A 25,603-nucleotide genomic window follows, 5' to 3' on the forward strand; every position below is an offset into this window, starting at 1 on the left:
TGTCTCCACTATTTGCTGAGCCAGCACCTCCATATTGGTTGCCATAGTGAAAGATCATTAGAGAACCTGTTTGGAGGGATGCCAGTAACTTCTATCAGGCACAATAAAATTAGAAATTTTATCATTTTTATTACTGAGAATAATTACTTTTATGCATAATTGTAACTGAACAAATATGTTATAAATATTATGTAATGGTTTATGGCTGCACATATTTAAACATGATTGTTCTAAACATTTTTATTGGAACATTATAATCTGCTATACTTGTGATTTTTTTAAATAAAAAATTATTAAATTGGGGCTTTATAAATGTAGTCACTATGTTGATATCAGAGATCTCTTGATAATATTTATATGGAATATGAATATATTACCGGTATTAAAAATAAATAGCTCAGGAAAAATCAAGCTTAGGACTCACTATAGCTGCACAGTACACTAAGGTTTGTGTAGCATTAATACTAACTGAGGTTCAAATTTCTGTTTATCCCAAAGATAAACAATTTAATTACCCCTGTAATGGTCACTCACCTTTGTGCCAATGCACAATATTCTAAAAACTTTTACACTGCTGGAATATATATATAGTTGTTGTTAACTTATAACAATAATTGGGACCGGAAATCCAGTTGTAAGGTACCCTAATTGAAGCACCCATGTGACTGTGATTAATTTTCCAGCCTTTTCTGTAGTGACCATTAAGCAAACGCATTCATTTGAATGAGCATTTTTGTCAGAAACTGGCAAAACACCAGTATGATGAATCATGGTCACATGATTGCAGAATGCTGCGATTGGTCATAAAGCTGACCTACCTGACATGTGATCAAAGAACCATGGAGGAGCACAATCATCTACTACAGATGGAGTGCTTTACAGGTTGTAAAACATTTGTTCCATGGCAGTTGCAACTTTGAAAGATTGTAAAATGTCTGGTCTTAAGTCAGGGACTACCTGTATTTTGCAAATTACAACAAAAAGGATCAGCTCCCTTTGGCCCAGGGGTCAACTATGCCCCTTTACAGAAAAATTATGACCTGTGGACTTCCAACTCCCAGAGCATGGCTGGCTCAGGAATTCTGGATTCTGAAATCCATCAGTAAATGAGCCAGTTTCCCACTCCTGCTTTAGCCTCTTTATTTCCCCAAAATGTCCCGACTGTTTGTGAGATGAAGTGTTAGAGAGAAGCATGCCTTCCATTTTCACTGTACTGTATTAGGATATGGAGTCACTAAGAAAAACAACATGGAGAGAGATTTAGAACCAGTAGAAGTAAATTTTGTTTACTGTTACACTGCAGAATTTAATACTGTCAGATATAGAGGCAGCTATAAATCTAAAACAAGAATGGATTTATGTAGGATTAGGCTACTGTGAGAACCAGTTTGTTGTAGTGGTTAAGGTATCAGGCTAGAAACCATAAGTTCTAGTCCCACCTTGGGCAAGAAGCCAGCTGGATGAGCTGGAGTCACACTCAACCCTAGGAAGGAGGGAATGATAAATCACATCTGAAAAGCCTCAACAGGAATACTGCAGGGACTTGTCTAAAGTTTTAAACAGTCTCAAAGAAACTATATCAAACAAATGACTATAGTGTTAAGACACCAGGCTAGAAACGGGGACCCGTAAGTTCTAGTCCCGCCTCAGCCATAAAAGCCAGCTTTGTAACCTTGGGCCAGTCACACTCTCTCAGCCATATTCACTTCACCGGATTGTTGTGGCTAAAATGGGTTATATTTGATGTTTACTGCCTTGTGTTATTTGTATAAATAAAGGTGGGATATAAATAAATAAAATCAAGTACAAACATCACACACAAACTTGCTTAATCATAAACCCATTATCCTGTTTGTGCTTTTGTTTCAGTTTGCCAGGTAAATAAAATGATTTTAGTAAACATTTGGCAAAACATAGGCAATATCTGCTTTTGCAAATTTCTTTTGCCTGTTTAGTCAGGCTAAAAAACTTAATTTTGGAATGCTTTCTTGTTTTTCTTTACGCTGGATAGTTCTTAATGACTTTGGCTGTATGCTTGTCCTGCTGCAGAATAAATTTGGAGCCAATCATACGCCTCCCTGATGGTATCGCATGATGGATAAGTATCTGCCTGTATTTCTCAGCATTTAGAACACCATTAATCCTGACCAAATCTTCAACTCCATTTGCAGAAATGCATCCCCAAACGTTCAAGGAACCTCCACCATGCTTCACTGTTGCCTGCAGACACTCATTATTGTACCGCTCTCCAGCCCTTCGACGAACAAACTGCCTTCTGCTACAGCCAAATATTTCAAATTTTGACTCATCAGTCCAGAGCACCTGCTGCCATTTTTCTGCACCCCAGTTCCTATGTTTTTGTGCATACTTTAGTCCCACGTCAGGGTATGGCTTTCTGGCTGCAACTCTTCCATGAAGACCACTTCTTGCCAGACTTCTTCGGACAGTAAGATGGGTGTACCTGGGTCCCACTGATTTCTGCCAGTTCTGAGCTAATGGCATTGCTGGACATATTCCGATTTCGAAGGGTTTGATGTGTCTTTCATCTGCTGCACTAAGTTTCAACCACTGAGTCTACGATCCTCAACTTTTCTTTGTGCTTCTTCAAAAGAGCTTCAAGCTTCAAGCACATCTTGAAACCCCAGTCTGCTTTGAAATCTTTGTCTTGGAGAGACCTTGTTGATGCAGTATAACTACTTTGTGTCTTATTGCTGTGCTCAATCTTGCCATGATATGAAACTGTCTTTCACAATCTCACCTTGATAGCAGAGTTTGGCTGTTCCTCACCCAGTTTTAAGCCTCCTATGCAGCTGTTTCTGTTTGTTCATGACTGGGTTTCAACCTACATGTGACATTGATGCTCATTACCACCTGTTTGGTATAATTGGTTGATTATACACCTGACTATAATCCTTCAAAATCCCTGACTTTGTGCAAGTGTACCTCTGAGAATTGATGCTGGTTTGAAGGCAAAGGGTGGTCACACCAAATATTGATTTGATTTAGATTTTTCTTTTGTTCGCTCACTTTGCATTTTGAAAATTGACAAAAATAAACGATCATTATGTACATGTCTAAAAGCATTCTTTGTTTACAGCATTTTTTCACGCCTGCCTAAAACCTTTGCAAAGTACTGTATAAGTGGCTCTTTGAAGGGTCTCTGAGCAGGAACTGTGAGTCAAGAACATCTTTGAATATAGATCACTTGGAAATGGGGACGTGCAACCCCATCTAGGGCTAAAAATGGAAAATCCCTGGTTCTGGGATCTTCAATATTCATAGCCATCGTGACCCGTCAAAACCGCGCTCGACTAAACTGCACCCGATTAAACCGCGTCACTGACGTCATCAACAGGGCGACAACAGCTAGCGCGGAGAAAGAAGGGCGCTTTAAATAGTGCTTTGAAAGCAAGCCGATTCAACTTAAGGTAAGGGTTAGCTTTAGTGTTAGGTTAAGGATTAGTGTTAGGTTAAGGGTTAGGGGGGTTAGGTTTAGGGGTTAATTTTAGGTTTAGGGTTTACAGCGTGCTTCTGTCTCCGCGCTTTTGTCGCCCTGTTGATGACATCAGCAATGCGGTTTAGTCGGGCGCGGTTTTGTGGGTGAACCCATAGCCATATGGTCTTGGTAAGATGAAATGAAATCAATTTATTCCCATCCATCCAAGACCTCAAAAGTATCAGTTGGTTGGCACCAGGATTGAAAGATGCAACTGGGAATTATCATTTCCATATTGTTAATACCAGACTGAACTGACAAGTGACCTCAACCAGCAATTCTGTACAGATATTAAACAGGAGGAATAGTTGTGAATCCTATAGTACTCTACAGAGAGACCTATAGAAAAACCTGTCTTCCCCCTCACAATCAAGACTGAACAGAATTGCCTATAAAGGAAGGAATGAAATTTGGATTAATAGAATAAAGCATGGCTAAACGACGTGTGCAAACACAGACAGTATAAACTACTTGGTCCAATTTGTTCTGCAAAAAAACTGAAAATAGAAATTAACTGTTCATAGAGGAAACTGTTTCTAAAACTTAAAAGTTGAAAAGTAGATGAAAGAGATGTCCTGCAAAGTGTAGTCAAAGCATTGGAAAGCTTGTATTGCTTTATTCAAGACCATTTCATTTGTATACATTTGCATATGCAGGTAACATTTCCACTAGAACCATCAGCAAAGCAGACTGTAATAACGTTAATAATTTGCATTTTACATTTCAAGTTCTTTATTCAAGGCCATTTATTATAAGAGAAATAAGCCTTGTTATTATGTTCACATAAGAAAATTTAGGTTCACTAACGGGAAGAAAATGAAGGAATGATTTAAAATGAGCACTGGAGTAGATGGCATTTAATGTTTTATTCAATTACATGCTTAAAATATAATCATAATTACACTAGCACAAAATGATCAGTAACATTAATATGAGAAACAAATAATATAAATTAGCATATATTTTCATATACATATTATTTTGGTAAGAGCATTGTGCCTAATATTGCAATAAAACAAGATCTCTTTGTTCAGCTCAAGTTCTGGTGACTTCAAAGATACACCCCCTCCCCCTTTTTTGGCAATGCATTAAAGTAGTTTGCCACTGCCTTTCTCAGGGATGTTTTTTCAATCTCCTAGTTTAGTTTGCAGGGGGAATTTCTGGTGGTTTTCCTCATCCAATTATTCACTAGGCTTATTTTTTTAAGATATGTAACAGAAAAAAGCGTCATTTATTATATTCTGCTATGGGAGCTTAAGGAAACACACATAGCACTCCATCTTTTCCCTCTCATCACTTTCATGTTAACATGAAAGAGATTTGCTGGTCCAAAGCATCAACTTCCATGCTAACTGTAAACTTGAATTTGGGGTTTCTCGTGGTAGCCCTCTACCTTAACTCCTATGCTACATTGGTTTTCAACCGAGTGCAGTGTTTTCTATCTTGTTCACCATATCAATTTTCTGATGAAATGTTATTTGCAGTTCTTAAAAATACGTAGCAATACCATCATAAGTTACAAAGTTATCTGTCTCCCTGACTAACGGTTGTAACAGCACGAGCTGTCTATATTTTGTGTTCAATTTCGTGATCTTGAATTCCAAGGGATTTACTTCCATGAGAAAAAGATACATGGGAAACATTACTATCTATACAAAAATAAAATAAAAGGACGCATCCCAATTAAACCCACGACCAAAAACCGTTCCTCATGATGCTTGATCACATTCAAAACACAAACTCTCCCCTTTTCCCACGTTTTCCCTTCAACCAATTCATTTTCATTCTGAAGACGGAAACCAGCTGCCTCGGCGTTCATTGGAAACTACCAACATCAATCAACGTTCGGCCCCAACCTCTCTCAATACGGAGAGCTTATTGGCGAACACCACCGTCGCTCAAAGTTCGGTCCCACCTCCCAATGCGGCGGCGGGGAGGGGGGCAAATTGGCTTCCCATGAACTAAGCGAGGCACAAAATGGCGGAGCTGGCAGGAGGCCAATTCCAGAAGCTCCGCCATTTGTGTCGTTGCCCCCCCCCCCGGCCTTGATGGCTCTTCACTCCGACGCTTTCTTTTCTCACACTTGGCCGCGGGGCGCCTCAAACATGCAGGCTACTGTTCTAAGCGACGCGGGTGGGGTGGGGGAAACGTCCGCAAAGATGGCGACGGGCTGCCCCGTATGCAAAATACCCGCCGCCCCCTCCCCTCCGCCCTCCCGGTGGCAAAGGTAAAAGGGTCGGGTTCAAGCCACTGCCTCCGCCCGCTCAGACTCCATCTTCCTTCCTCTTCGCTCGCGGTTAGACCGGCTGTGCGGCAGGCTCGCAGCCCAAAAGCCGCCCACGGCAAAGAAAAGAGCTGCGCCCAAGCCGCCAAGCCAGAAGCGCTTCTTTACCCACCGAGACACGCGCGGCCCGCCAGACGCTCCGCCATGCGGCACTGCTGCCCGCCCGCCTCAGTCGCGGTGCCGGAAAGAAAACCTCGGCGCCTGCAAGCATAAGGCGGCTTTTTTTTTTTACCTCAGGATTTGGCACCAAGCTAGCTTGGCTGTGGCTTCCTCGTAACGGTTCGCTGGGCCTGGTTCGTTAGCCCCCCCCTCGCGGCCGCCGCCTTCCGCCAAGGGGGGGAGCGGAAGGCGGGGATAGCGGCACCGAAGGGGTTAGCGTAGGAGCAGGGGTGGGGGACAGGAGGAATGTTGGTGGGGGGGGAGGGGAAAGCGAGTGCCTTTTGGCGAAAGGTCAGAGTTCGTGACCTCTCCAGGCACTGTTCTCTCCGCTGTTGCCGCCTGGGAGCGTTCGCCTGCTTCCTCTTCCCAGCATTACGCCTGTCGCGGCCCCCTCCATCTCTCTCCCCCCCCCACTCCGCCTAAATAAGGCGGGGCTGGGCCAGGGGAGAGGAGGGGCTACCTGAGGTGGAGATGGCTTCGAGCTCTCGTGCGGCGGTTTATTCTGTCCCCTCCCACTGTCCCCAAAGGTGGAGGAGCCGTTGGTCTCGATAGCGGCCGGCGCTCCCGATCGTTTGAGGCGGGAAAGCAGCGTGGCCTCCTTGCCAGGGCTAGGAGATTACGCGTATCGGGAGGAGGGAAGAGCCGGGGGTGGGATGCTGCCTTTAAAGAAAAGCATCAGGCGAAGTCGTGTTCGCTTTAATGGAAGTAAAGGTTCCCCTTGCATATGTACTAGTCGTTCCCGACTCTAGGGGGCGGTGGTGAGCTCCGTTTTAAAGCCGAAGAGCCAGCGCTGTCCGAAAACGTCTCTGTTCATGTGGCTGGCATGGATAGACGCAGGGAACGCTGTTACCTTCCCACCAAAGGTGGTCCCTATTTTTCTACTTGCATTTTTACATGCTTTCGAACGGCTCGGTTGGCAGAAATTGGGAAAAGTTACAGTAGCTCACTCTGTTACCACTAGGGATTCGAACTGCCGACCTTTCTGATTTCCCTCTTGGTTTTGATAATAGGTATAAGTAGTCTATTTATGATCATGATTGAGCCCAAAATTTCTATTAAGTGAGACAATTGTTAAGTGAATTTTGCCCCATTTTATAACTTTTCATGCCACAGTTCTTAAGCGAATAATTGCAGTTGATAGTAATATGGTTGTTAAGTGAATTGATTTTGCTTATCAAAAGTTCTCAAAAGGAGCTCACATGACCTTGGGACACAGCAACGGTCCATAAGTATGAACCAGTTGCCAAGCAGCTGAATTTTGATCACGTGATCGTGGGGATGCGACAAAGGTAGTAAGTGTGAAAATGGTCATAAGTCACCATCTTCAGTGCGGTTGTAACTTTGAACAGTCACTAAATGAATTGTTGTAAACCGAGGACTACCTGTCCTTTGCACCATGAGAAAAAGCAAGCCTTTAATTTCTATGTGGGTGGCATATTGTTATTTCCACTAAGAGTGACTATTTGCACCCCACTTGCACCTCTTTTAAGTTTTAGGAGGCAATCTGAGTTCAGTCTTGTGCCGTTCAGGTATGAAGCACACCACTTCAACAGTTTGGGGGGAGGCAATGGAAAAAAATACCATATGAGCTGACATTGTGCCTCTGAACAAGGAGCCATTGAAATTAGCTCAGGTCCTGTACTGCATCTTCACGAACTCAGTTTATAACACTGCCTAATAAAATCCAGGAAATAGTGATCTTTTTTATGTTCAGCTACTGTTATCTGATCTGTGTGAAGTGGTGGCAAATTCTGCTATGCTGTATGTAAAATTAGTCAAAGTTTAACTGTGTGAAGTGGTGGCAAATTCTGCTATGCTGTATGTAAAATTAGTCAAAGTTTAACTGCCCACTATTATTCCACCAATTGCAATGTATTCTTTCTTTTATCTTTTACTATTATTGTTTTAATGCTTTTATTTGCTGCCCGCTATTAATCTACCATCAATCACAATACATTATTCTATCTGTCTTATTTTTGTTTCTTACTACTATTATTGTTTTAATGCTTTTATTTGCTAGTCTGTGACCATAATAATTGATTGAGGTAAGAGGCATAGGCAAGATCAGGCCTCTTCTACTTACTGGCCAATTTGCCATTTACCTCTTCACTACACTTAAACCTTTCTTCTGAAGAAACAGTCAGGGCAGGATCTGCACCCTCTCCTTTTGAGACAGAATTATGCCACTATTCTACTCTCAGTGAAGAACATAATTTGAAATTATGACTACATTTTATTCTGTTACAGTTCACAAGCAGCTATTTCACTCTGAGCTTGCAATAAACTCTCAAAAGAGTGTCAGTATCTTCTCTTTCAGGAGCAGTGTAATCACTTCTTGGCTTGGTTGTGCTTTCTCCTTGAGTTCATGTGATAGAAAATGAATTACAAGAATAGATGGAATTTTAACTAATGATAGGAAGAATTTTAACTGACTGGAATTTCAACAAGTTGTGGGAGATTTCGGGAATTGGAACTATTGGAGCCACAGGAGGCACAAGTTGTTTCAGCTGTCTGAGGTGGTTAGTGTAGAAGGGCAGTCCTGAGTTGATCCACTATTCTTACTGTTCAATTATTTAATGAATTAAATGCCCCAAGGCATTTGGGCACAAGTTGATTTTGATAAAGCATGTCCAAAGTAAATGAAATAGAAGTGTGCTGCTCTGAATATGGTCCAAGACATTATTTAACTAATTAATACATGGTGCTTTTTCTTAGCAGAAATCAGCGGGGGGGGGGGGGGGGGAGATTGTGTGAGAGAGACAGTGGGAATATGTTATGTTTTATAGCTGTATTGTGTAGTGACAGAAATTCCCATCCAAATTGCCATTGTAACCCAAGCACCACTTGCAAATTAGTTTAATAAACAAGTATCCAAAGTAAAGACAGTCATCTCTGTATGTAATTCTATAACATCCAACATCTGTAAATCCTCAACTTACGACTGGCCACTTAACTGTTCAGTGCTATGATGAACTTCCCCAGAACTACTTATGTCCGAATTTTTAAGTAATAATAGCTGAACACACACTTCCCCATGGCCACATGATCACATTCGGGGTACTTGGTTCTCTGTTTGCAGTGTCCCATGGGGTCACATGACTACAATTTGTGATGTTTGTGCCAGTTTTGGCAAAAAAAAAGTGCCCATTGTGTAAAATTGATTTGTTTAATAACCAACATATTTGCTTAATCTCTCTATTCACTTTGTGACCACCTCAAAAAAACCAAGTCCAGTCAGGTGAACCCTTGATTTAGGATCGTAACTGTAATTCTGGACTTTATTATGGTTGTAAATCAAGGACTACCAGGAAATATTTGATTAAATAAGCTTTTGTCACAAAGCAAATTTAAATATATTCATAAAATGTAGTTACTGAATGCATAAGCTAGTTATTTAGTTTATACATAATAATACCAAATTATTTTCTTAAATATTATAAAAGTGACCACAAACTCATATTGCTGAATTACAGTAGATTATGTGACCCAGGAATTTTTGCTTCTCACAAAGGTTTTATGCACAACTCCATGCTCTCTAGCAAATGAGCTCCATAAAACTCAACAGCACTGTGATGTGATCAATTCATTGTCAATTGTACCTTTTTACCTTAATGTGTGGCTATTTATTTTTCTTGCATGTTAACTTTTACATTACATTTTTTGTGGTACTGGTTTTACATCCATGGGTTTAATAAAGGTACATACTCCTTTTCTTAAACAAATTAATGACTTTGACTGGTTTCTTTAACACGTACCCTTAGCTTCGATGAGTAAATATAAGGTGAGGAAAAAATGAATAGGAAAATAGAGTTTTTAGTGTAGAATGGACAAATATTTTTTTCTCAACAGAAAAAAAGTGTGCATGTTGTGTCATGAACCAATAAGTATCCCTCCTAAAATATTACATCCTGACTATAGTAGGAGACAAGACTATAATTGGGGGGCAATGGGATGGGACACATTACAATTGCTATTATATTTACAGTGGGGCAAAAAAATATTTAGTCAGCCACCAATTGTGCAAGTTCTCCCACTTAAAAAGATGAGAGAGGCCTGTAATTGACATCATAGGTATAACTATGAGATACAAAATGAGAAAACAAATCCAGACAATCACATTGTCTGATTTGGAAAGAATTTATTTGCAAATTATGGTGGAAAATAAGTATTTGGTCACCTACAAACAAGCAAGATTTCTGGCTCTCACAGACCTGTAACTCTGTCCTCCACTCATTACCTGTATTAATGGCACCTGTTTGAACTTGTTAGCAGTATAAAAGACACCTGTCCACAACCTCAAGCAGTCACACTCCAAACTCCACTATGGTGAGGACCAGAGCTGTCGTAGGACACCAGAAACAAAATTGTAGACCTGCACCAGGCTGGGAAGACTGAATCTGCAATAGGCAAGCAGCTTGGTGTGAAGAAATCAACTGTGGGAGCAATAATTAGAAAATGGAAGACATACAAGACCACTGATAATCTCCTTCGATCTGGGGCTCCACACAAGATCCCACCCCATGGGGTCAAAATGATCACAAGAACAGTGAGTAAAAATCCCAGAACCACACGGGGTAACCTAGTGAATGACCTGCAGAGAGCTGGGACCAACATAACGAAGGCTACCATCAGTAACATACTACGCCACCAGGTACTCAGATCCTGCAGTGCCAGATGTGTCCCCCTGCTTAAGGCAGTACATGTCTGGGCCCGTCTGAAGTTTGCTAGAGAGCATTTGGATGATCCAGAAGAGGATTGGGAGAATGTCATATGGTCAGATGAAACCAGAGTAGAACTGTTTGGTAGAAACAAAACTCGTGTTTGGAAGAGAGAGAATGCTGAGTTGCATTCAAAGAACACCATGCCTACTGTGAAGCACGGAGGCGGCAACATCATGCTTTGGGGCTGTTTCTCTGCAAAGGGACCAGGATGACTGATCCATGTACAGGAAAGAATGGGGCCATGTATCGTGAGATTTTGAGTGCAAACCTAGCAGCAAGGGCATTGAAGATGAAACTTGGCTGGGTCTTTCAGCATGACAATGATCCCAAACACACCGCCCGGGCAAAGAAGGAGTGGTTTCGCAAGAAGCATTTCAAGGTCCTGGAGTGGCCTAGCCAGTCTCCAGATCTCAACCCCATAGTAAACCTTTGGAGGGAGCTGAAAGTCCGTGTTGCCCAGCGATAGCCCCAAAATATCATTGCTCTAGAGATCTGCATGGAGAAATGGGCCAACATACCAGCAACAGTGTGTGCCAACCTTGTGAAGACTTACAGAAAATGTTTGACCTCTGTCATTGCCAACAAAGGATATATAACAAAGTATTGAGATGAACGTTTGATATTGACCAAATACTTATTTTCAACCATAATTTGCAAAAAAATTCTTTCCAAATCAGACAATGTGATTGTCTGGATTTGTTTTTGTCATTTTGTCTCTCATAGTTGAGGTCTACCTATGATGTCAATTACAGGCCTCTCTCATCTTTTTAAGTGGGAGAACTTGCACAATTGGTGGCTGACTAAATACTTTTTTGTTCCACTGTAAGTGACCTTTAAAGTTGTATGGGAAATTGTCAAAAAATGTTTTATAGAATAAAACACAATCTATGCAGATTGCTGTGTCCAGGTTATGCCCAGAAGAGAAAGAAATAATTGATAATGGCTAATCCCAAATGACTCTTCAAAAAAACCAAAGCTGATTCCCCCCAAACTTACTGATCAGTTGTGAATTTTTAAAAAATCTCATTTATTAGCTGTTGATGAAAATATTGACACAACACAATTATTCATTTTTATAAGAGAAATCAATATAAAATTTAAAATTACCGAAGAGCTTGTTAGAATGTGCTCCATACCTAGTTACACAACTAGAAAAGTAATTTGTGATGAAGTCATAAAATGTCTTGAACAAATATTGAAATGAAATCTGAAGAAATTGACAACAGAACTTGGCTACCTGCTGTTTAGATCCATGCCCCATCTGACTTCTTCAAGCAGCCCAATTTGGAGGGGGGGCTGTTGTGCGAGTGGGCTCTGGCCCTGGTCAGTTTTCCTTGAGTTAGATTATTCCTTTACATCTTAAAGAGGATTTGGATTGCTCGTTGCTCAAGAAGTCATCACTGCACCAGGAATGGGTTGCTGCCGGTGTTACTGCCGGTTCACTGTGCGCCCTATTTTGCATATTTTGTTTCAATTTTCATTACCGGTTCACCCAAAACAGTGCGAACCGGAAGGAACCCACCTCTGCACCCGACCTCATATTAGATAATTTTCTTCCAATATCTAACCTCCCCTTATGAGGAAGGAAATTGAGACAAGTGGTTGATTAGATGAGCGTCCATACAGTAGACCATGCAATGGGTTCTTTACTGGAGATCTTCATACAGGCCTGTTATTTGTCAAGTGGATGGGAAGAGATGCCCACATTATTACACAACATGGTGTAAGGGTCTGATATTTTTGAAACAGTTGGTGACTCTGACTTGAGTCTTTGAGTCTACATCACAGCCAGCAATCTAAGTCTCTAATTAGCTTTGAATCCTGTAGCAAAAGATTCTTGAATTTTGGGAGACCACTAGGCTGAGTTGCATATCGAGGGAGTGTGTGTGTGTGTGTGTGTTAAATATAAGAACAGAAACTCTATGTCCCAGTTAAATTAAGCCCATTTGAAAACATCTGTAGGTTTCCTGCCTGATTAAGCTTAGCTTCTTCCTGTTGACAGGCTGTGGGAACAACTTCAAAAGCAGGAAAGGCTGTTGGTTGTCTAAGCATGAATCCCCATCCATTTTGAAAAACCACATTGAAATTTTTTTTTCCTGAAAAATAACTCATTGGTCACTTCTACATACTGTGAACATAACTAACGTGTGAACCATTGACACAATAGAAAAATACTAACAAAGTTCTACGGACTTGGTCTGTTATTTTATTTTTCATGTTTCTTAAAACAAAAATTAATATATTTTTACAACAATTTGAGTAGTAGTTGGTTTTTTTTTTTGTAGATTTAATACAACAGTTAATGCCAGCACCAAAATGTCATAAGAATTGTTCTGTACTGCATGTTTGGTTTTCAGTCTTGGTTACAGTGCTGTCTGAAAACACTTGAGTACAATAGATTGCAACTTTCGTTACTGATTGGGTTACATTTGGTATTTAAACATTGCTTCTGTCAGTGCATTTTTATTTATTTATTATTGCAGTCTTCCATTCCTTTTACATATTGTAAGTACTGTAAGTAAGGTAACAGGGTCAAATTCGTAGCCTGTCACCCAAGCGAATCTCAAAAATTTATTTTCATATTTCTATACTGCCATCATGAACTGAAAAAAAAAACACCTGATGTTGAAATAATGAAATGGTAAAATTTTATATTATGTCCCCCCTCCCCCATTCAGGCTATTTACAGTCCTGAATTGAAACAAATAATTGAACAATTCATTTGAAAAAACAAAAACAAAATGTAAACCTTTATACAAAGAGGAAACAAACTATTCCAGTTCAAAGTTTAATTAGCAGTTCAGGTCATGGTCCTGAATATAAATACTAGAGATATTTAACAAGTGTATCTTACTGTACATCTGAAATCTTCAAAGACTAAAAAATAAATGGAAATCTGTTTTGTTGAAAGGTATTAATTCTTGTATTTTGAGAGTGGTGTTTCCAAGCTCCCTATCGTCATCATCAGAAACAAAAATCTCACAAGCTTCATCATGGCAAACAGAATTGTATCAGTTTTATGATAATATTGGTTATGCCATTTGATCAGCACAATATTGAAATCTCCATGCTAAACACTATTGGTAGCAGAATGTTTCTGCAACAAATCATGCATCACATTAGTGTTGCTCTTTAAACCTTATTTGGGTATAAAACGTCTTGAGACAAGGTGGTCTATGCCCCTTTGATTGATGGTATTCTGCTTCATTGTTGTGCCAAGCATTTGGTGGTGTGGGGGTGGTTTGGGACATGTGTTGATATAAATGAACATGGGTTCAAACTGCTGCATTCTTTGGAAGGTTCACATGAGTGTTTCAGACTATCTGGACACATATGGGGCACCTATTAGTTTTGTTTGTAGTCTCAGTGAGTCTCAGTTTGTAGTTTTTTGTGGCTGCATTGCCAGCTGAGGGAAGCCTTCGAAGCAACTGCAAATTTTCAAGAAGACACGGCTGCTTTGCTTTACAGTAATGTTTCAAGGAGGGGTGTTCTGCTTACATTTATACATTTTTTTAAATGCTTTGCACCACCCCTTTATATTTAAAACCTGGCCTTTAGGCTATGCACATAATCTAAACTTTAATGAGAGCAAAACTTTAAAGACCTTGGTTACTTGTACTCCCTGGAGCATAATGTGTCTGCCATCATAGAACATCATAACTTGGTTAGCGAATTAACCAATTAACTCATATTCAGGGTTGTGAGATTCACTGGACTGTAAACGAACTGATCTGAGTTCGTTTAGTCATGCAAAAGCAAATCAAGGCTAACACTAATTCAACATTTTGTACAAATGCAGCTGTTAAGACTTTAATTGACCTGGTTAAGCATGTGAATGCAGTCATGAGGAGCTATGGCTACCGCCAAACACCATCCATGTACTTTATTAGAAGTAGTAGTTATAGCAACAACTACAGTATGCTTGCATTTGATCAGCTGACTAAATACAATGGAATCTGAACTATCATTTTTGAACTGATAATAACATAATAGCATTAACAATATTGGTTGCTTCAAAATTGGAGACTGACATCCTATACAATTGTTGAAGATAAGATTTAGGCAAGACTTTCCAGAGCTTTTTTTAGTTTACTGAATAAATATAGTTAAATGCTCTTCCTTTCTGAAGTTGATGCCTGTTTTGGGTTTAGAATTATATTTTAGGAATAAGATTTATAAATAAGATCTGCTCTTTTCCACTATTAAAATAATATAATTTAGATACCGTAAATCAATTTTAAACAAAATGTAAAGGCTTATAATAAATTAATGTTTTCATATCCTTTGGAGTAGAAATTGGTACAGTCTTCCTAAGAACTGGATTGGAATTTGGAGTGGATTAAGAGTCCTAATAAACAAAGCTAAGCTGTTACCACTGTTTATGAGAAATACTATACAGTTACCATAGAAGGTCTATAACCACTAAAATGCCAGCTTGGAATGGATTTTCGCATACTTTCTATGGTGGAAATTATGTATATCTCTTCATTCTAGCATTCTTAACTGCATGCCAGTGTAAAACTCTTTTAAGAAAGAAGAAAGGCAACACAATTTTAATGTAAAAAACCCTCAGTTTTATGACTGGCACAAATTGTTGTTATCTTAAAGAAAATAAAACAGTGTTATGAGTAAACAACTCTTTTAGAAAAATGTTATGTTTGTTTAACTTCTTGAAAACATGATGCAACTGTTAGGTGAGAGCACAGTTTAATGATGAACCTGCAAAGATAAAAAGGGTCCATAAATATTCCCTTTGTTTTGTTTCCATCAGCAAGGAGATAGGTTTAAGAATGGAAAATTATAGGCTTCTACATATTCTTTTTCATATGTTTAGCCAGATTTGGATTATATATATTGTTCTTTCCAATATATGGGTAATCTTGCATTAAATCAGAATCCACTTGGATGATGCTATAATATAGATGCTTCCTCCATGGCTTCAATCCATCTGAAAAAAAAGAATCAAAATTTATTTTTAAGTAAATCAGTATGAAATTACTTTGTCTTTGTTTTAACAAATGTTGATTTTGAGAATTGTTGAATATTTATTTTTCAGCTAGAGCATTATAATGGGAAAGCCAGCTGTTTTCCTTGTTTGTTCACTAGAATTATAAAAAATAAGAAAAAGAGATCTATATTCTCCAGTAAGTATATGGAGATATGCAAATATAAATTTAATACTACACTTCTTAAAACATGTTTATTGTGTAAGGAATTGTATTGACCTCTCCCCCATTTATACATGCATTCAGGATTCTTGTTTGCATGTCCAATGTATTCATTTAGTTATTATAAATTATACTATAAATGTAAAAAAAATATTATTGAGTATTTTGCAAGAATTTTTTCCCCCTTATTTACACAATTCCTGTGCCCATTCCTATATGAACACAAGCAAATATTCCTGTCTGTAGTTTTCCTGCCAAACAATGGCTATCTCAAATTTTATATGTGGGAAAGACCTATTGAATTAATTTCCTAATTAAGATCCATTGGATTGAGTTGTATCCACTGAAGGTACTGAAATCCAAGAGTGCATAAGTTAATATCTATCACATTATTGTACAGTGTTCATACATCTTTTCAAGCACAGCCAATCCTGAAGCTGACCTGGCTGAGGCCATTTTGAGGCTTCAGTGTTGCCACATTGGAGCTAAGGGATAGGGAGGGGGGGATAGGGACAGTTGGGATTTTGTACCCAAACCAAAATACTTTCTCCTGGAAACCAAGGACATTTCTACAAGTGGTCAGAGAGGAGTGAAGTTACCAGGCAACCTGACAGCACCTTGATTGGACCATGTGACTGATTGTTTGGGAAAGTGGGGGAAACTTTTAATTAGGTGTAAACCATGGGAGCATTCAGAGTTAGTTTTCACCAACATGTGCCAATATGTAATGTCAAATAAAACTATTCTTTGAGGAACCTACCTGCCTCGGAGTTCTATTTGCTATGGGCGTATTACCTAGAACCCTGACAAATTATTGGGAATATTTCTAAGGTTGCAAAATGTAATTAGAATTGACCACAAATAAAAGAAATGCATTTATGTACACAAAGCTACCTTGTCTACATTTGGTTAACTGAAACCACCGCCAGTATTTTGCCACAGCCAAGGTGTTAGTGCTTATTGACTTTTTGCATTAAAGCTGGCATTGCCAAAAGCTTACACAAAAGCAGTAATTTCTGTTTAGCAGCATTGAAAAAGCTTGTGAGAGAAGTGAGAAGCACTGCAGGCATTTTTTTCACTGGTTAGTATGTTATTCCAGGCAGATCAACACCTAGTACCTCTGTGCTGAATTATTATCCTCTGCTCGGAAGCTATAAAACAGAGTTTGCTTGTGGTAAAGATGGAAAACTGCATCCATATTTCGTTCTTCCTTTTCTGGGACAATTGTGAAACCCAGCAAAGGCATACTCTCAGTGGCGACTTTGTCCTGAAATCAGTGCAAAAGGGGAAATGGGCTTTAGGGGAAGAGAGGACTTACACACAGAGAGGAATGCTCTAGGAAAATAGAGAAACTCTCCTTCGTCTTTCTGGATTTATATGATTGCTCATAAAATTTTGATAACATTAGCTTTCAAATAATAAATGTGGGTTTTCTCCATCTGATAACGCTTGATAAATCAGTGGCATGCTTTGGTATTTTCCAGATTTGGAAAATATAATGGCTGAGCTTGACTTCTAGCAACTGCATCAGCACATACATTTTGGTTTCTTGGGAATGGTAGCCCATGTGACTTGCCATTGCTTTTGCTCAGAATTTTGTTCTGAATTCTCAATCTCAATTTCACAAACATGGGATTTCTTTGGGTGGCCTTGCACTCAAGAACTAAACTGATCCAATTCTGCGTAGCTTTCTGCAAGACCAATCAAGGTTGGTAACTATTAGAATCTGCTGCAACAAGTAAAGACTCCTTTGAGTTAAAGCTGACTCCATATGAGTCAACTACATTTGTGTAGTTTTCTTGGCAGCTATACAGAAACGATTTCTTCCGGTATGTTTTTGTGACTTTCCTGCTTTGCCTACATTCTAAGATTTTCAATCATTAAGTAGTTCAGCCTAGTTTGGCTTTTTCAAAACTAACCAACCTGGGTGGTATTAAAAAGTAGACATGTCAATCTTGTGTAGGCTGTAAGTTCTGAGTAGTTTGGAAATACTCCCCCTTCCCACACACCAAAACTTACTTCGTTTGCTGTATATGTGTAGAGCACTTTTCCTTTGATAACAAACCATAACTTTTTCCAGTGCCTTTTCCCTCTCTTGCATCTGCTGAGATACCCATTGATAGAAGAACCTTCTCCTGAAGCTGCCACCTACATGAATGAATGGAGGGGAATCAAAGCTCTTGTAACATCAGATACTTAGGAATTGAAGAGATCTAAATTATCAAGAATCTTCCCCACTTTCCTATACTGCATGTTGAAGATTTATACATTTCCTTAACAAGCATTCACAGTAGTTGCAATGACGTAGAACAGCACATACAGTGATTGCGCATGGATGGATATGGATGAAAATATACCTAAGGGAATATACTAGCCAGTTTTGTGTAGTAGTTATAGGCATCAGGTTAGAAACTGGGATACCATGAATTCTAGTTCTTAAGGCATAAAATCAACTGGGTGATTTGAGACCAATATTCTCAACCCTAGGAAGAAGGTAGTTGCAAATCACTTCTGAAAAATGTTGCCAAGAAAACTGGTCCAGGTCATCCAGGCTTCTATGACTAAATCAGAACTAAATCTTGGGGTTTCCCATGTCCAGCAGCATAGACCTAATTAGCTCTCAAACACTGAAAGTTGACTGTGTCTATAGCAATAAATAGATATTTCTATTTATAGAAATAGACATAATTGTGAAAAGGGACACCTGTATTTATAGTTATTTTGACACTTGGGGCCTCGGAATGAAAAAAAATGATTAGTATCAGCATAAGCTATACTTTTGATCTGTATTTTAAAAACCATCTTTGATTTAAAAAAACAGCATTTTGCAAAATCCATTGCATTTGAAACCTTGAGACTGATATTTATTTGGATAATTATATAGCACCCTCTTGTGGTGGCAGAAAAGAATGTACACAGATCACAGTTAACTCTGAAAGTAAGTCATTAAGTAAATGACTGGTAAATGAATTGTTATTGCAAGTAATGATAAGAATTTGACTTTTAATTTGACTCTTAACATTATATAAAGAAAGCTTTTATTATTATTTTAAGTGATATTTTCAAGGGGGAAATATGATTTTGGGTGATCTGTTTTATAACATTTCTCCCTTTCCTTGGGAAGAGAGAAATACAGAACAGAAAATCAGAGCTGGAAGGGACCTTGGAGGTCTTTTAGCCCAATGCCCTACCCAAGCAGGAGACCCTATACCATTCTAGACAAGTGGCTGTCCATCCAGTATCTTTTCAAAAGCCTCCAGTGATGGAGCACCCACAACTTCTGAAGCCAGCAGTCCAATAATTGATTGTTCTCATTGTCAGGAAATTTCTCTTTAGTTCTAGGTAGCTTCTCTCCTTGATTAGCTTCCATTCATTGTTTCTTGTTTTGCTTTCTGATGCGTTGGAGAATAGTCGGTGGAGATTCTCAGTCACTCCGGTCATGGTTGTCCCAAAGATGCTTTTTTCAAGAGGCAACTGGATTTTTGGGATTTTCTTTGAAAATGTTTTGCTTCACATCTAAGCTTCTTCAGCTCTGAGCTGAAGAGCTGAAGAAGCTTCTTGGGTGAGAAGTGAAACCTCTTCAAAGAAAAACTAGAAAGTTCAGTTGCTTCTTGAAAAAAGCACCTTTGGGACTTTAGAGAATAGGTTGACCCCTTCTTCTTTGTTACAGCCCTTCAGATATTGGAGCACTGCTATCACGTCTCCCCTGATCCTTCTTTTCACTAGACTAGACAAACTCAATTCCAAAATATCAGCTCCAAAATTATTTCTTTGGGGAAGAATCCCCCCATACCTCCCCCCCCCAAAAGAGATAATGGTGCACTAAGCTGTCCAGATATGCATTATAATTAGTACGAATGAAGATATAGCAAAAATGTCCTGTCTTGATTTCATTGCGTTTTTTGCAGGCATCCTTATCTTACCTCCAAAAGAGCTGAAGGAATTTTCTTTTGCCTTTTGAAGGAAGAGTAGTGGATATTGTGGAACACAGAAGAGAAGGCACTGCCTGAAAACCTGGATGAACTTGTAGGGAAGCTTATGCTTATTGGCCGCTCTGCAATAGTAGAAATGGGAAAGGTTTATTTGATGTATGACTTCTGGCTTTCTATCTAAACTGTAAGCACCTTATTGTGGGCAATGTGTCATCTCAATATTACTTTGGGTTTTTAATTTTTATCCATGAAAGACCATTTATTCTGATCAAGTTAAAACCAAGAAAAGAAATTTCCCTCTGATCAAAGTTATTTTTTTACAGTTTGCTTTCAAGATAAATTCTGAATGGTGTGGATTTCATTAACGTCACATTTAACAATAGAACTGGGTTATATAGATATAATGCTCAGGAAATTGGGCTATATCTAATTGTGTCCCACTATTGTAGAATAAAAGATAGAATAGAATAACAGAGTTGGAAGGGACCTTGGAGGTCTTCTAGTCCAACCTCCTGCTTAGGCAGGAAACCCTACACCACTTCAGACAAACGGTTATCCAACATCTTCTTAAAAACTTCCAGTGTTGGAGCATTCACAACTTCTGGAGACAAGTTGTTCCACTTATACTTTCCATAAGATGTTTCACAAGATACGTTTCTTCTAACCAGATCACAATGAGCTGAATGAATGAGCTCCATAAGGTTCCCGTTGAAAATATTGGATCCTTACAAGAATATTAGTTTTTGTTTAAAGGAAGGGGAAAATCTGAACAGAAACAGAATAACAGAAATGGAAGGGACCTTGAAGGTTTTCTAGTCCAACCCCCCTGCTCAATCAGGAGGTCCTATACCAATTGAGCCAAATGGCTGTCCAAGCTCTTCTTAAAAATCTGCAGTGTTGGAGCACTCACAACTTGCAAATGTTATCTTTGCCAACAGACACTCCAATGTTTCCAATGGGCAAAAAGGATTCACCTCTGCTTTTTAGTTCTGTGTAGCAGCCATCACAAACTTTTGCTAGTCGGTCTTTGAGGTACTTCAGAGGATACTTGTTTCTTGAACAATTTCGGCATATAATCTACATGAACACAAGATAGGGTACACACTGTCTGGGTGAAGTCAGAAAAGTATGAATCAAAGTTGGAAGTGACTTGAAGATCATTCAGTTCTAATGCCACGCAACCACACACACACACACACACACACACACACACACACACACACACACGAACACAAATGCACATGTACAAATACATGTACATAAATGTTAAGAGCCATGGTGGCACAGTGGTTAGAATGCAGTACTGCAGGCTATCTCTGCTGCCAGCAGTTGGACAGTTCGATTCTGACCAGCTCAAGGTTAACTCAGCTTTTCATCTTTCTGAGTTGGAAAAATGAGGACTCAGATTGTTGGGGGCAATATACTGATTCTGTAAACTATAGTGTAGCCTTTATTGTCATTGTACAAAATAAATACAATGAAATTGGTTGTATAAACTGCTTAGAAAGGGCTGTAAAGCACAGTGAAGTGGTATATAAGCCTAAATACTATTGCTATTTCTATTAATTATTCTATGAAATTTGCCCTTCAACTAAGACCAGCCCCCTCAGTAAGAGGATAGGATGATCCAATTCTCCTTAATATTTAACTCATTTTAATATATATTTAACATTATACATCAGTTCTCAACCTGTGGGTCGGGACACCTTTGGGGGGTCGAACGATCCTTTCACAGGAGTCGCCTAAGACCATCGAAAAACACATATTTTTGATGGTCTTAGAAACTGAGACACTAATTTTATGGTTGGGGGTCACCACAACATGAGGAATTGTATTAAAGAATCGCGGCATTGGGAAGTTTGAGAACCACTGTTATACATTTTATCATCTTACAGTAAAATGCAGTTGTCACATTTATTGCTCTTTATAATGAAACTGCTTTGTATTAATATTCTAAAATGGATGATTGTATAATAGCACCAGTTTCAGAGCAAGAATCAGCCATTTACAGGCCTCTTTCAAGTGTTGAAGGATGATTGATATCTGAAGACATCATACGTTGCACATAAAAATGAAGTAAGGAGCTGTAATTCCAAACAAGAAATAACAGTCACATCTGTCACAGAATAGACAGATGTACAAAATTACATTAATTTCATTTTATGAAGTGACTAAGACAGAATCAAATTCTGTATGGCATTCTTAATCACACTATTTATATATAATGTATTATTTAAATTTGTAAGGCTGTCCAACTCAACACTGACTCTGGGTGATGTTCAAATTAAAAACAGACACAATACCTAAAAACAAAACAAAAAGTAACCATAATGTGGGGAACAACTACATCCTAGCTGAAGGAGATACTGAATGCCAAACTGACATCCTATCAGTCAAATTAAATCAGTTTATTACAGCCCCAAAGCCAAATAAAATAAGATACTTAATAGTAAAATTGATAAATACTTATCTCTCTATAAAACAATAGAGAAAAACAATGTATAATAGGATCTAAAACAATTAAGATGTAAAATAAATCAGAATAAAATGGTGCTATAAGAAGTTCCAAACTTAATGGTGTGGCCTACTGTACAAATGGTGGCAAAAACCTGGGTAGCTTGGGAAGATATTTTTGAGGCCTTTTCCTAAATAAGTAACATTAGGTAGAAATTCCATTCCCTCCTGGAAATTTCTTCAAGATTTGATAAATGAAGGTTTGTCTAGAGTACAGCGCAGTAGCATATGGCTTGGCGTTTCTAGTGAGTCATCGCCACAAAGGACTGCTGAACGCAATGCATCCAGCCTGACTAAAGTGAAGACCTTATGAAATTTCAGAATTATAATGGATGGTAAATAGGAGGTTAGAATGAATCCTTTTAGCAGAATATAATAAATATCTGAGTGTAATCCACTGATTAAATTTGTTTGGAGATTTATATACCAAATTTATTAATTGAATTCAGGTCTAGCATTCTTAATAATGAGCACAAACCTTCCAGATAGCTTCACTCAATGAATTTTATCTAGGGCTTTTAAAAACTATGATGATTTAAACTCATATCTAATTACCAACTGGCCAAACTGGATTTTTGTGGAGTGGCTGCTTACAGAAGACAAATCTTTTACTACCGTCTATTTTAAAAATGAGGTTCCCTTCCTGGTATGAATGGATGGGAATATGTACTATAATAAAGAGATATTGTCCCGATGTTTCTTTGCTGCCAAGGATCAGAAGACATCCATTTCGAGTGAGATATTTACCTTCCCGCATGCATGGCAATGGTGACGCCTCAGTGTGAGTTTAAAGTCACAACCGCAGCTCATACACATCATGACGTGAGATACAGGTACCAAAGTTGGTGGCCTCTCACCCAAAGACATTCCCAGCCTTTCCCTCAGCTGAAAATAAAATACAGTGGCTTGTTTTAGTCTTATAACAATGTAAAAGACATGCCTCGTCTGAATCACTTTAATTAAAATTTGTAAGGACTTTAGTATTGGCTTCCACGTTCAACTGAAATGTCACAATCAGGAAGATACTTACTTTCAGCATGATACAATAAGATGTTCCTTTAAGACAGGCAAGTTCAAGTCTGTGGCCTACAACCATATATATATAGCCCTTTTCTACTTTCCAGAGAATTCCCAGTGTCAGCTGAATGCCTTTCAATGGCAGGGATAAATATTTGTGCTTACTTATAAGAACTTTTGGGGAAAGAAGTAAAGTGTGAAATAGTTGCCTGAAGCTGTTTCCTTCCACTCATCTTCCCAAAAACAAATCAAAAGTTTTTGGTTTCACACACTCCTATATCACCATGATTTTTCTGATCACATCTTTTGTGGCCCTGGGAGGAAAACATTAAAAATGGAACTTTTTCTTTAAATGAATGCCTGCACAGAAATAATGAAAGAGTTTTGGCCAAACACAGACAGTTGTTATGTCTGCAATAGGTATTTTGCTGATATTTTCCACCTCACTTTTATAGACAGGCTAATGGTTTTGGGATAAATTAAGGTGCAATTCCTAGAGCCTCAAGGGGATATGTTTTGGAAATTTTGCTGCCAGTAGTATTAAAAGAGTAGGTATGTTAGATGAATAAACATATTTTGTCCAATGGTTTCTTCCTCTAAAAACATGAGCTGAGAAGCAACCTTATATATGAACGTGTGTTTAGAATATGGTGATATGGATGAATCTTCTTTCCTCCAGCATATTCATATTTGCGGTTTGTTCTGCAAAATATTCTGTAATTTTCTAAATAATTCATTTTCAGTTCAGAACAGAAAGCCCCAATATCTTCCACTCCCTCAAGAACCTAACTTGATGAGTGAGGCCTTTTATATAGTAGAATCCCAATTAAAGATAGCCTTCCTCACAGAAATTAGTCAGAAGATAATAACAAATAATAATAACAAAATTAAACATACAACAAATTAATTAAAATAGTAATATTCCAGCAGTAAATCTGTGGAGATTCTCAGTCATCCAGGTCATGGTTGTCCCAAAGGTGTTTTTACAGGAGGCAACTGGACTTTCTTGTTTTTTGAAGACATTTCACTTCTATTCCAAGGAGCTTCTTCAGGATAGGATAGTGGGGAATAGAAGGATTTATATTCCTTGCAGACAGCTAGTAATTTGCATCCTTTTAGAGGGTCATTGAAGCACTTGAAGGTTTATCTACGTATGTCCTCAGGGTCACCTGAGTAGTACTCTTGGTTCCTGTAGTATGCAATTTTTTCTATGGAAATCCATTCCTATTCCCACACCATTCGAAGGGATTTTTTTTCTTTTTCAAAAGAAAAAAAAACAAGAAAGTCCAGTTGCCTCCTGAAAAAACACCTTTGGGACAACCATGATCTGGATGACTGAGAATCTCTACAGACTTTCGGCTATACAATTTGGGATGAACACCCTTTGAATGGTGTGGGAGTAGAAATGCATTTCCAGAGGAGAAAAAAATTGCAGACTACAGGAACCAGGAGCACTACTCAGGTGACCCTTAGGACACAGGTAAACCTTAAAGTGCTTCATTGACCCTCTAAAAGGATGCAAATGACCAGCTGTCTGCAAGGAATATAAATCCTTCCATTCCCCACTCTATCCTGTCAAAACTGAAGATGTGTCTTGGATGAGAAGCAAAATGCCTTTAAAAGAAAAAACAATAACGTCAAGTTGGCTATTGAAAAGAAGCACCTTTGGGATTCCAGCAGCAACCTCAAGTCAGCTGAATAAGAAACACACACACACATAGTATTGTAGTAGCTTTTGGCCTTCAACTTTGCTAAAAAAAATGAAAATAATCTAAATGTCTGACCATGCAGGACTTCTTTTCCTAAACCTACTCATATAGGTCACAGAACTGGGGGAGGCCAGAGGTGGGGGATGCTCTCTTACTTCAACACTGTTGTGAAAGCCACCTCCGCTGTGAGCCCCATGGTCTTCTGGGATGCTTCTGCTGATGCAGCTGTACCACTCATCCCTTTCAGAGCATGAGCTGCCGAGAGAAAGGAAGGAGTCAGCTTGATCCAAGTTACAACCTGCTATTATTTAATGACAGCATTTTCTTTATAGGCGTGCCAGCCTTGTCCCCATTTCTAAAGCAACAGAGAACTCTGAAATGTTTATCTCCCAAAAGCTGGCAAATAGACAATGAGCACTACCCTTAACATTCATCATAGTTTGTTAATATGCTTTTCAATAATACAAAAGGATTAGAAAATATAGACACATATTTTTGCAAACTGGTCATTAGAGGTCACTGTTTACTGTGAGAACCAGCAGAGGCCTCAGCTAGTGCTGTGTTCTGATTTTATCTTTTGTTTGTTGAAATGTCAACTCAGTT

The 25,603-nt window shown here is 38.7% G+C and overlaps 2 protein-coding genes across 4 annotated transcripts in view; both read right to left on the bottom strand.

Moving 5' to 3' along the window:
- The window catches only part of NR2C2 (nuclear receptor subfamily 2 group C member 2), a 65,458-nt gene extending 58,862 nt beyond the window's left edge, over nt 1–6,596 (bottom strand). For both annotated transcript variants that reach the window (XM_087708940.1, XM_087708939.1), the window contains exon 1: nt 6,013–6,596. The gene's annotated coding sequence lies outside the window, so the exon portion shown is untranslated. The remainder of the gene's footprint in view (nt 1–6,012) is intronic.
- Nucleotides 6,597–12,843: 6,247 nt separating this feature from the next.
- FGD5 (FYVE, RhoGEF and PH domain containing 5) overlaps nt 12,844–25,603 on the bottom strand; it is a 149,832-nt gene continuing 137,072 nt past the window's right edge. The window contains exons 15-21 of one of the 2 annotated variants that reach the window (XM_087708941.1): nt 25,156–25,255; nt 23,022–23,159; nt 20,735–20,837; nt 19,752–19,882; nt 17,848–17,976; nt 16,947–17,095; nt 12,844–15,608 (exon numbers count right to left, since the gene is read on the bottom strand). In XM_087708941.1, the coding sequence (XP_087565067.1) occupies nt 15,572–15,608; nt 16,947–17,095; nt 17,848–17,976; nt 19,752–19,882; nt 20,735–20,837; nt 23,022–23,159; nt 25,156–25,255 (787 nt within the window). In that variant the 3' untranslated portion in view covers nt 12,844–15,571. The remainder of the gene's footprint in view (nt 15,609–16,946; nt 17,096–17,847; nt 17,977–19,751; nt 19,883–20,734; nt 20,838–23,021; nt 23,160–25,155; nt 25,256–25,603) is intronic. The other variant, XM_087708942.1, reaches the window with a different exon arrangement.

Source organism: Thamnophis sirtalis, unplaced genomic scaffold, assembly GCF_051295495.1.
Source record: "Thamnophis sirtalis isolate CommonGarterSnake01/CBP01778 unplaced genomic scaffold, rThaSir2_p1.2 scaffold_3, whole genome shotgun sequence".
NCBI classification, from domain to species: Eukaryota; Metazoa; Chordata; class Lepidosauria; order Squamata; family Natricidae; genus Thamnophis; species Thamnophis sirtalis.